Raw genomic sequence first — 12,064 nt, 5'->3', positions numbered from 1 at the left:
TTTTAAGGACACCAATTTTAAGCCACCAATTTTTGTGAATGAATAATGTTTCGTAAATAAATACATGTTTTTCCTTAAAATACAGGAGCATGAGTACAGACACTCCTATGTTAAATTCCTTTAGATGCATGCAGATTTTTAATTTAAAAGGCCAGTTATTTCATGTATCCAGGATACTATGCATCCTGATAAAGTTCCCTTGGCCTTTGGAATTAAAATATCCCCTCATCATCACATACCCTTCACCATACATAGAGATTGGCATGGGGAACTTTCCACAACAATGCAAATCAAACCAGCTATTAGGCTAACTGAAATAAAACCATGCCAATCTCTATGTATGGTGAAGGCTGTGTGATGATGTGGGGCTGTTTTATTTAGACTCATGCCCCCTGTATTTTAAGGAGGAACACAAAGACAATTGGTGTCCTTAAAGGTTTGATTTTTCCTCATTTTTTTAATTAAGCCAATAAGACCAATTTCCAAAAGATGATTTTTTTTTTATTCCTCTTTTAAGTCAATTTAAGCAGGGGTTCCTATACTCATGAGCAGCACTGTATAAAAGCATGCTGGCTTGCATACTGCAAAATCCGACCCGATGCAGTAGGACATCCTGGTATTTTAGTATAGTAAGTGGTACATAGTATAGTTTTATGGGAATTGGAATGCAGGGTTAGTTTTGGTTCAGTATGAGCCAACTGACAGAACAACGTTTACTAAGATTCTAATAAGCGTCCACAAAGTATGATACGAGAGTGTGTATTACGTGAATTGAAGCAAGATTTTCACATTTCAAACCTTGTATAGATTTGTGTGTAATATCCTCTCACGTACACTGAATTAAACAGACAGTAAGAGGAAGTGCGGGATAGGAGATTATTTTTATTTGCCTGTGTTTGATAAAGGGGACTTTAAGGTGCTTTTCTTTGCGTCTGCCAAGCCCCAGAAAGCTTTATTTTCCTCTGACAGTGCTATCCTCATCCTTCTGCCTGGCTATATAATCAAGTGCTATTTTGAGCACGGATTTTCTTCCAGAATTTGCATTGTTGCTATATTCCTGCTCATGGCTAACGCCCTTGCGCTGCAATCATCACCCCTACTGTGAGTCTGTCCAGCAGCTGTTTCTCAGCTCTAAAAGATGCAAAGAAGTGAGTGAGAACATTATAGGAGAGGAGATGATTGTGTGACAAATCACACATTTAATGAGCCATTTTCTTCAATTTTATGGAGCGGGCATGATACGCACAGGACCAGCCTCTTAGATACACTTGGTTGGGATTTGTTGCCCCTAACTAAACACTTTAATGTCTTGTTGTGATGTTGATGTCGATGGATGTAGCATGAAAGAAGAGTGATGATGAAAATGATTTTCAAATGGGAAGGCAGACACGCTCATATTCTTTGCGTATTGCTGCCTGTTTTCAAGGGATTTCAACCTCCTCTGCTCATTATTGGGAAAGAGAGAGTGCGTGGTACAGTAAGTTGAGTGCACCATGCCATCTTGGGCACCAAAGTCAGCAATTTTATGAAATGTAAGAGTAGCTTGATGTACTGCCAGTAGCACACGTCTGTCTGTCTGTCTCTCTCTCTCTCTCTACAGAGACGAAAATCACATTTGATCCAATTTGATAACATAACTGGGTCATGATTTGAGAAATGTTCCTCACACCCCAGCAGGGACACACACACATGGACACACAACACTCTCTTTGCCAGCTTGGTCTATGGCCTGCCAGAAGCTCCCCCGTTTCCAATTAATTTTATTGGGAGTTAATCTTATTATTTATGGTCATTAAGAACAATAAGTCTTCCCAGGCTCTGCATTGTCAAGTCACATGAAAGATCTCAGTGTACTTCTGTGGCCATGAAGGGAGACATTTTCCGTTGCGATTTAATAGCTTAGGAATTTAGGTGTAAAATTGCTCATTAAATATGAGGTTAAAGTGCAGACTTTCAGCATTAAATCAGTGCATTTTAGAACATAGCAGGCAAAAGTGGGTGGATGAAGAAAAAAAAAAAAAGGACCATTTATTCTTTATAGTGTTTTTAGGCATACTAGCGGCTATGAGGATAGCAATGTTGCGCTCTGTCAGCTTATCCACCACCAATATCTCAAGAACTATTTGATGCCTGAACTGACACAAACACAACATGAACTTTGCCCAAAAATCCATTTCCACCTTTGAGGAAGTTTAGCAACCACTTGACTTTGCATGCCACCATCAGATAAAAAACATGTCTAATACTACTAGTTTATGACCAAATTCCTGCAACATGATTGGCATTGCCATTGGACTCAGCTTGGTGTTTTGTGCCAATTAGATGCTTGCATTATAAACATTAAACCTGCATCAGGATGCCATGTTAGCGTTGAGCTCAAAGCACAACTGTGACTAAGTACAGCCTTACAGAGCCGCTAGTATGTCTGTGGACTCTTAATCTTGTGAAAAGGTGCAATCCCAGACATGTGAATGTGAACAAACATTGCTGTAGCCTGGACATTGAACTGTTGTGTGGGACTGCAGGACTGCTTGGAGTCTACGGACTGGGGCGTGCTCTGTGAGCCACATGGGGAGGACATCAATTACATGACAGACTGCAACAAAGAATACATCACATTGTGTGAGAACATCACCATGCCCTCACGCACTGTACGCTGCTTTCCAAATCCTAAGCCGTAGATCACCAGTTACCTGAAAGTCATTCTTAATGAGGAGAAGAATGCTTTTAAGTCATGGGACAGACAGAAGCTAAGGGAAGTACAGCACAGACTGCAGGATAACCTGAGGGAGTGTAAAAACTCTTACAGGAGGAAGGTGAGTTCTTCTCTGGACCCTGTACAGTTTGCCTACCAGCCTCGTCTGGGACCGGACAACGCTGTCATCACTCTTCAGCAGCGAGCTTGTTTGCACCTGAAAGACGTGTTATGTCAAATGTGGTGGTGAGTGGTACCCAAGACCTCCAGTACAACTCAGAGTCATGTCACCTCCAGAAGTTTTCTGATGACTCTGCAGTTGTCGGGTGTATAAGGGATGGACAGGAGGGGGGAGTACAGAGCACTGGTTGATGACTTTGTAGAGTGGTCTGGTAAGAACCGCCTGCTGCTGAACGTGGTGAAGTACAGAGAGATGGTGATTGACTTTAGGAGGAAGGGAACGGCTCCGCAGCCCCTTTGCATCCTGGGAATAGAGCTGGACATGGAGGAGTACAGATACCTGGGTTTCACTATTGACAGCAGGCTGAACTGGAGGATACACAGCACTGCTGTTTACAAGAAGGGGATGAGCAGACTATTTCCTGAGGAAGCTGAGATCTTTCGTGCACAGCAGAATGTTGGAGATGTTCTACCAGTCTGTTGTGGCCAGCGCTCTGTCCTCCACAGTCTGCTGGGGCAGCAGGATCGGAGCCAGCAACACAAACAGACTGATCTAACTGATCAGGATGGCTGGATCCTTCTTTATAACAAGATGTATCGATGTTATTACAAATTTGTACAGTACCTTTGGTTTTATGTTTGTGGCATCGATCATTGTCAGTTCCTCCGTGAGAGATGGCCTTCACAGTGAGGTCACTGTTTAGTTACATGTCTTCTGCAAACTGATTAAACACAGTGAAATATGATGCCCAATCCTCCGGTAATATATCACATCAACTCATGAAGAAGTGTGCATACCAGGGTCACCATCTGATTTGTGCCAATCAAGGCTGGGCCAGGACTGGACAGATTTAACCACATGAAGGATGGAACGTTTTGACTGGGGTCAAAAATAAGCAAGTAGTGATGGACGCAGAAGAAAAAACGACTCTAGTTACTAATGCACCGGGAGCCTCAAGTCTCACAGGATGTGCCCACACAAGAGAAGAATAAATTTAGCAATGTATGTTTAATACAGTGGTAATTTGTTAGTGTTTTATTGCTTTTACTTAAAGCAATACAACACTAGGGAACTTTTCCCGCTTTGGTCCCCCTACAGGTTGGAGGCAGAATTATCTCATTATGACTCCGCTACCCGATCTGGCAATGTTACATTGTGCAGTTACAGCTGGTAGAGAGCCGCAAAGCCAATGCAGAAGTGCTGTTCACCCTGTGACGACTGGATGAACCACTGAAACGGTTTTAAATGTTTAAAAAGTTCTCTAGTGTTGCTTTAAGTACAGTCAATTGTTTAAATACTTCCACAATTGGCTTTAGAGTAATTGGTATTACGTACTTACAGTTTGACTGAGCGACACTAAGAACAAAAAAATAGGAAAAAAGTAGCCTATGAATTACTACAATTAAAAAAAAAGCACACAATTTGACAGTTCATCTGACTTTATTGAGACAATGTGAGGATCAAAGGGCAGCTAGCCATGCAAAGAACTAGCCTGGTAGTGTGCATTAAGGTGAGAAAGGGAATTCACCTGGGTAATACGGATCCTGAGCCAATCTTGGTTCTAGCCAGTGAATGTAATGTTTAAGATTAGTATGGTGCAGACTGATCCAAGATGGACACTTGCTGGAAAAAAGCTAGAGTCCAAAATCAAATCTTTTGCAAAAGCACAGGTATACAGACACGTGTATGGCTACACTGGACATAAGCGGAGTATAACATACAGTGAGTGACTAGAACTGTTGTGCATAGTTTTTTAAAAGATTTGTGCTAATAGGGCTAGATGTTAATTGAGCGAAGAGATGCATACATTGGTAAGTGGGACAATAAATAGTGATCTCTGGTAATTTATAACAGAGATTAATGCCCTTAGTTGGCTCCTGGACACCTGCAAGCCTCTTGGTCAGAGGGCCATTCAGAGCATACATACACATTTTTTATATATATATATATATATATATATATATATATATATATATATATATATATATATATATATATATATATATATATATATAATTATGTAATATCTTTATTTACAGTTATTGCCAGAACAAAGGCAGTTTGTTACTGCCTTGTGGTCAAATAGCATGTGGTGATTTTACCTTAAAAATCACCTTAAATAAAAAATAACAGTCCCCCAGAGTTACTTAAATGTGAACATGTGCTGGGAGAAACAGCCATTCATAAAAGAATTCAGCACATTTTTGACACCTGACATTTGGAACTCCACCTTCTGAGAGACTGAATGTTTGAAAAGTCTTAACCCCTCTTTTGACAGATTACAATAACTTCTTGTTTTATCCGTCATCCTGAATAATACTATTTCTTTGCTCTATTCCTACATGCGAGAAAAGCATCAGAAAGTCAAGAGAGCACACCATCGTCACGTTGTAGTACACGACTGGATATGACAGCTAATATTTTAGGACTTTACATACAGATAAACAACACTGACGATATAATTACAGGAAGCGGATTCTAGTGGCTGATTTTAGAGTTCCAAGGGACAAAGTAAACTTAAAAAATATATGTGTTAGTGTGTGTAGTGCCATTGAAGGGCGTACAGAGGAAAACAGCTCCCCAAGGTGCATGCAAAGCATTTGTCACATCGGCGCTGCAAAGAGCACACATGTACAGTAATCCAATCACTGGAGAACAGTCTGAAATGCAGAAAATCCCAGTGTGTGTGTTTGTGTGTATGTGGTATGACTTTCATTTGACCAAGTTGTAGCAGAGAAGACTTCATTTTTTTAAATGTGCACATACAAACAATATAATACCTGAATCATTTTCTAGACGGAGTCGGAGTGGCACATGCACCTCATGAATCCATATCTCAACAGCAGACGTGTGCACATATGTGGCACATACAAAACTGAATCATCATGGTTCATACCTTAAGTTAAATCTAATGAACCAAATCTGCTAAAAGGTGAAAAAAAGTGTTTGCACAAGCCACTACAATAAACATCTACAAGCTTTCACATCTCGTACGTCTTGTTTTCTCTACACAGTGAAATGAAGACAGTTCACAAGGCTTGGATACACCTTGGCATCATAGTAAGTTAGTCCGCTCCCATTTTTCACATACGGATGACCAATTGAAAGGGCTAGCGAGGTAGCCAGACTTCCTGCACACTATCCTCTTCAACATGATGCTACATTTCTGTTGGTGAGTGTGTTTAAAACCACACAAAGTAAAGTTGTGCTACAAGAAAAGTAGCTCTAAAGAACTCTGAAGGAGACCCCCCCTCACCTCCTTTAAGTCATAAAAGCTTCTGCAGTAAAAAGCGGATCGTTGTCCACTCAAGCTTCTAATTCACTGCCACTTATTGGAGGGGTGGAGGTGGGTGGTTGTCAGTCAGTGAGGTGTCTGGTAAACACTCCTGAGTATTCCTCCATCATAGTGAACTTCTTTGTTAAACTGAGGGTCAAGGAGAGGTGCACTGTCGTCATATTTCCAGCAGATACGTCACAGGGACCAAGCCTCTCTTCTTCCCGCTGCTCAGCCGGAGGTAACCGTCAATCTCCTCATTCTTCCCCACACAGATCTGCAGAGGGGGAGTGGGTGAGGGAGGGATGGGAGAGTGGAGCATGGAGCAGCAGGAGCAAGTGACATTCAGTAATGGGAGAGTTTGGAGACTGAGGCAAAAATTGAGCTGCATTGGAAGCCACAACATGCTGCCCTCTGTAATCTCAGCAGTTTTCTGCATTAATTTGCATACATTTAAAAATGTATCCAGTGTGTGTGTGTGTGTGTGAGAGAGAGAAAAGCTCTGTGTTCACCTGGGCCTCTTTTACAGTCATCTGGCCTTTGTCTCGGTTGCCGTGGAAACCATCAATGACCTTCCACACACGCTCACCAGGGCGGACCCGCTGCACAAAGTTGGCTGGGAATAATCCCACCTTGTCTCTGCTTTTCCCCTGGTAAACACACCCAAAAATTGACACACACACACACACACACACACACACACACACACACACACACACACACACACACACACACACATATTATCTGTTCCGTTTTGACTACAATGGGGGAAAAAGGTTCTTAATAGCTTGTAGTACAAAAATGTGTGATACGACTACTCCCGTAATAAGCCACAATTTTCCTCCTTATTGACAAAAAGGAAGGACCGTATTTTAATCACCTGCCTGCTTACGTCACAACACCAAATAAAAACCCAACACAGGCAGCTTGCACTACAGCCCTTGGCTGAGCATACGCAATTAGATTCTTTGCGTTTTCATTGCTGTTTACTTGGCTGGTTGCCTAAATATGCATCACATTCACATCACAGTAACACATTTGGATTGAAAACAACCATCATAATTAGCTGAAAAATAAAAATAAAAAGAATGGTTTTGTTCCCAAATTAGAAACGCCAGCATTAGACCAAAAAGCATCTGCATTTCTGGAGCTCTAATCCCTTCCTATTCTCTTTCTGGCATACAGGCATGCAGAGCCCCTGGGTGCCCAGTTAGCTATTTTGCTCATGTCCAGATGTTGGTTCCTACACATTTAACAGAGGTGTGTTTACACTAACATGACAGGAGGGGTTTAAGAGCCAGTTTTCTGTAATGGAATGGATTTGCATGGGTGGAAATGACTAATTATAGTATAATAAAGTTTATTTTTTATAATTGTGTGTACCATTTTATATCAGTTTACATGCTTTTGATTGTAATATTGTACTAATTTAAAATCCCACCCATTACAATTTTAGAAGATGCTTTGAAATGTAATAAAACTGTGACAAAACTCTTGTCTCTTTTCAGTAGTCAGCAAAGACAACCTCTAGGTAACTCTTTAAATGACTATTTAGATTAAATACATAGCTTTTTACACCAGTAATATAAGCAAATAGAAATATATTTACTTCTTTGCTGCCATTTTATTCAAGTGTACTGTATATCGCTGGTGGTACTTTTTCCAGGTGTTTCAGTTATGCAAAGACCTGTCTGTCCTTCGGCAGGTGAAGGCTGAGATCTGCAGCTGCCTCATTAAACACCGACTGCAATCTGTCTTCTTCCTGTTTATGATAACACCTCTGCTAACACCTACACCTGCTGTCCTTCAAGCACATGCAGCAGCTCTGTAGTCTTCCTGTCTCTAAACTGCTTTGCTTTAAACGAATAAACTTCAACTGATTGTACGGCCATCTAACTGAAGGCCATGTTTGTTACTGTATCTATTCAAAGATATTCTGGAGATTTGTAATGATAACGTTTTATTCACTTCAAGTGCCTTGAAATAGAAAGATTATTTTCACAGCCCACCTTCCACCAATCCTCGTTGGAATCATCTGTGACTTGAACTCTGTCGCCAGGTCTAGAGGAAAAACACAAACAGAGTGCTCGATGAAAAGACTTTCATACATTTTTTTTAACCTTTTGTAAACCATTACCATTTTTTAACCACCATTTTTTATAACCAGATTTAAGTAGATTAACTATTTGAATGCTAAATAAGAAGATAAAGCAAGCAAACATTAGCTAAACAGCAAGCCTGGCTGTTTCTTGTTTGTTTCATCTGTACAAAACATATTTTTGCAGAGTTTCCTGCTGGAGCCAGGCTAGCTATTCCCCCTGCTCCCAGTCTTTGATGCTAAGCTAGGCGGCTGCTGCCTCTAACTTCCTATCAGGTGTACATATATGAAAGTGGTGTGAATCCTCTTAACTAACTCTCAGCAAAAAAATGTATTTCCACAAAAATATGCCTTAAACAGAAAAATGTAAGTGTGACGATCAACACCACAGTAAGGACCTTTTCAGCAGCATTTGGATATCTGTTTTCATATGAAGTTATGTTTTAAATGTGAGTCTCACATATAAGTTAGAAGATCAGGCTACATTAGCCAGGTATCACTCAGCACTGATGTCACGATATGTTTGTTTTAACTTATTTTTCACATAAAGAAATTGGACTGACTGTAGTTCCAAGTCGTTCTTCTCCTGAGGCAGAAACTTGTAGAGTGCCACATATGTGTGGACGGAGTGGATCTCCACTTTCTTAGGAGTCTGATGAAAAGAAGTATCAAACGAGAGGGAGAGAGCGGGAGAGATAAGATTGTTATCTGTATGTTTTCTCATGTGGAAACTGAGTGAAAGGATGAAGAGTTTAAGGGGGGTTGACAGAGTGCATTTTCACCAAGAAAAAACAGACTGAAAAAAGAGACGAATGCTGACTACACACCTTCAGGCTGACCCTGTCTTCCGAATCAGCCTTCTCACTTTCAGGAGGGGTAAGCACTGGAGAGGCAGAGATGGAAAAGAAAAGGAGATAGAAAGACAATATGGGTGATAGAAAGAAGGGTCAGGTGTAAAAACAGAAAGAAGGAAAGAGTGTGGGTGCAGTAGAAAAAAAGGAGAGGGATACACAGAGAGGTCTTGTCACTTGTGGCAAACAGAAGGAAGGCAGAAGTCAAAGTTACATATTTACTGTAAAGTGGCCGCAGTACAGACACAGATAATCCCTTCTCCTGGGACTAGAGACAGAGAGGTTACAGTACTGTGGAGGGAGCACACAAACACACACACTATGTATCCTCCCCAAAAGGTTTTGTGTAAATTTACAGGTACGTAGTTTCTTCTCAGCACTAAAATAAAAAAATAAAAAACACCTTTAAAAAGGAAACATTCAGTGAAGTGCATTGCTTTTGGTGGTGTAAATCATTTTGTTTGTAACCTTTGGACGCCACCAGGCTAGCAGTATCCTCCTGTTTCCAGTTTTTGTGTTGAGCTGAGCTAACTGCCTGCTACAAGTAACTTTATATCTTAAGTAGACATGAGAGTGGTCTTAGTCTTCTCATTTACCTCCCAGAAAAAGAGCAAACAATTGTATTTCCCAAAATGCTGAACTATTCCTTTAAGGCTTTTCAGTGTTTATCTTAGAAGCTGCCAACTTATCAGTTAGAAATTCAAAGAACATTTTTTTGACTTACTTCCTGGGATGTGCTCCTCTTCAGCTATTGGCCGGTTTTCTCGTTTGTCTTGCTGTTCTTCTGCCTATAATAAATAAACATTTTCAGCTGGCAAAGTCAGCTAAATTCTTGGTCCGATTCATGTCAACAAGAATTTATATGAATGCATGGGGTTTTATGGGTGTTTTTATACCTCATGACAGGGTGACTCTGAGATACTGCTGAAGCTGGAGCGACTCATATGAGCCAGCGACGTCCCATAGCGCAGTGCCTCATACACAGGGTCAACAATGCCATTATCAGCCTCTACACAGACACAGACACAGAGCAACACAGGTGCAGTTTTATAGCTGACATTATACAAACACATGCGCACATTATTCCACACAAACAAAGTGGACTCTGTCAGGCATCAAGGATCGAAGGCCACAGACATGGTGATTAGTCATCCTGAGATTGTATTTGTTTGGTGTTATGAGAAATCAGCCAGCGTTTCCATCACTCACCTTGGGCAGCAGGAGCCTCTCTGACCACGCCCAGCGTATCAGTGGTTAACAGAGGAGAGCTGAAGTTTCTCTTGAAAGCTCCTGTCTGACATGCCATCAGAGAGATGGAGAGACAGAAGAGAGAGAACAGGGGAAGGAGAAACGTTTCTTGAGGCGTAAAAAAAGACAAAAGGCAGGTGTAATATTTTGCTGTAAAACAATTCCTGTGTGGTTTTATCTGGGAGAGTTATGTGAGATTAAGGCTGAGTGTCTGAAAATGTGCAAGTATCAATTGAAATCTCCTACACATGACTTTGATGCAGATATTTTGCATTACAGAAACGGCACCTGAATTAAGTTTTTCTTCTTCATCTTTTCAATCTTGACACATGTAGGGTATCAGCTAATATGATCTATGACTGTAATGTTGCCCACTGATGGTGGCAATAATACACTCACCCTTAGTTTTGACAGGGAGTTCTGAAGAAAAGTCCCAACACAACTGTATGACTAATAGAGAATGAATTTTTTCCTCTGTTTTTAAGCTAATTCATTTCAGACTGAGCCATCACAAAGGCCTGTCTTATTCAAATTGTAGATCCGTTACTGTACAACTTGATATTCAGTTGTGTTTCTCTATTTAGATATGTTTAGCTACAGTACATGATCACACATCAGTCTAAGAGATACAATTACAAAGTCTGGTTTTTGACAGAGGCTGTGATGAATCTGCTGTGTGCTCTCCAAATAGAAACAGTTTATAAATATAGTATCTTGGCTTCATCTAATCTCTGTATCTCTTTTCATCAGTTTTATAGTGAGTGATGCATGCAGTTGCTAACATAACAAAATAATGTCTTTAATTGTTCTTTTTCTGTGCCCTGTTCAGAGGCTGAACTACCTTCATTGTATCAAAACTAAAACAGTATTTACAAGTCCATGTATTAATTTGCTCCATGTTAAACTTGTCACCTTTTATCCAGGTAATACATGTAGTAAAAATGCATACACTGTTTACCCATTGACTGTCAATGATTTAAAGGAAGGAAGTACGTGAGGTTTTGAATATTTTCTGTTTGTGTTCAAAAGGTAAAGAAATCCATTTATAAAAAAAAGGAAATCAATCAAAACAGACCTTCTAAAAGGATAGAAGTCATCCAAAAGGGAAAAGGTTGGGAGGGATTGTGATATAATAGCTGTTCAGGACTGAGAGACAAGAATTTGCCTAGAATCTCTTCTTTATCTCCTTTCTGACAGAACACAAACTTTACCTCACTGAAATAACTGCTTACATACATTTGTGTACAGTATGGCTGCAAAAGACTGATTAATTGGCCGATTTGTTTCTTGATTTATTTATTTATTAACAGTTTGGTCTTTGAATTGTTTGAAAAATAGTGAAAAATGCCTTGAAGTCCAAGATTGTATCATTAAAATGCTTTCTTTCTTCAGCAATGCAAACCTTGAAACATCCCTTGCACACCCAACAGAAACCCCTACAACTATATATAAAAATACCAGGAATGGTGACTGGAGGATCTTGGACTTGTTGAGTTTAGGAGAGCAGAGCAGACCAGGGGAAATTTCACTCTTTGGTCACTTGAGATTCACAGAAAGCAAGATTGGACTCTGAAGGAAACTCACAAAAATTTGGGTAAGGATGGGTGTGAATTTAAAACTTTCCTGCAGAACCATTTTTTTTGTGCAGTGCTTAGCAGGCCTATTTCTTTAATCAAAGGGTGATACATCTTTAAGTTTAATTAACATAGCTAAATGT

At 40.2% G+C, this 12,064-nt stretch overlaps 1 protein-coding gene across 1 annotated transcript in view; it reads right to left on the bottom strand.

Annotated features, from left to right (window-relative positions):
* Positions 1–5,171: 5,171 nt before the first annotated feature.
* LOC117937075 (SH3 and cysteine-rich domain-containing protein 2-like) overlaps positions 5,172–12,064 on the bottom strand; it is a 32,588-nt gene continuing 25,695 nt past the window's right edge. Inside the window, exons 4-11 of the mRNA XM_034860732.1 lie at positions 10,309–10,393; positions 9,996–10,108; positions 9,824–9,887; positions 9,076–9,131; positions 8,812–8,900; positions 8,160–8,211; positions 6,663–6,800; positions 5,172–6,427 (exon numbers count right to left, since the gene is read on the bottom strand). Coding sequence (XP_034716623.1) covers positions 6,329–6,427; positions 6,663–6,800; positions 8,160–8,211; positions 8,812–8,900; positions 9,076–9,131; positions 9,824–9,887; positions 9,996–10,108; positions 10,309–10,393 — 696 coding nt within the window. The 3' untranslated portion in view covers positions 5,172–6,328. The remainder of the gene's footprint in view (positions 6,428–6,662; positions 6,801–8,159; positions 8,212–8,811; positions 8,901–9,075; positions 9,132–9,823; positions 9,888–9,995; positions 10,109–10,308; positions 10,394–12,064) is intronic.

The sequence above is a fragment of the Etheostoma cragini genome, chromosome 21 (assembly GCF_013103735.1).
Source record: "Etheostoma cragini isolate CJK2018 chromosome 21, CSU_Ecrag_1.0, whole genome shotgun sequence".
In the NCBI taxonomy this organism is placed as follows: Eukaryota; Metazoa; Chordata; class Actinopteri; order Perciformes; family Percidae; genus Etheostoma; species Etheostoma cragini.
Note: the sequence above shows the minus strand (reverse complement) of the source record. Positions and strands in the feature narration are given on the sequence as shown.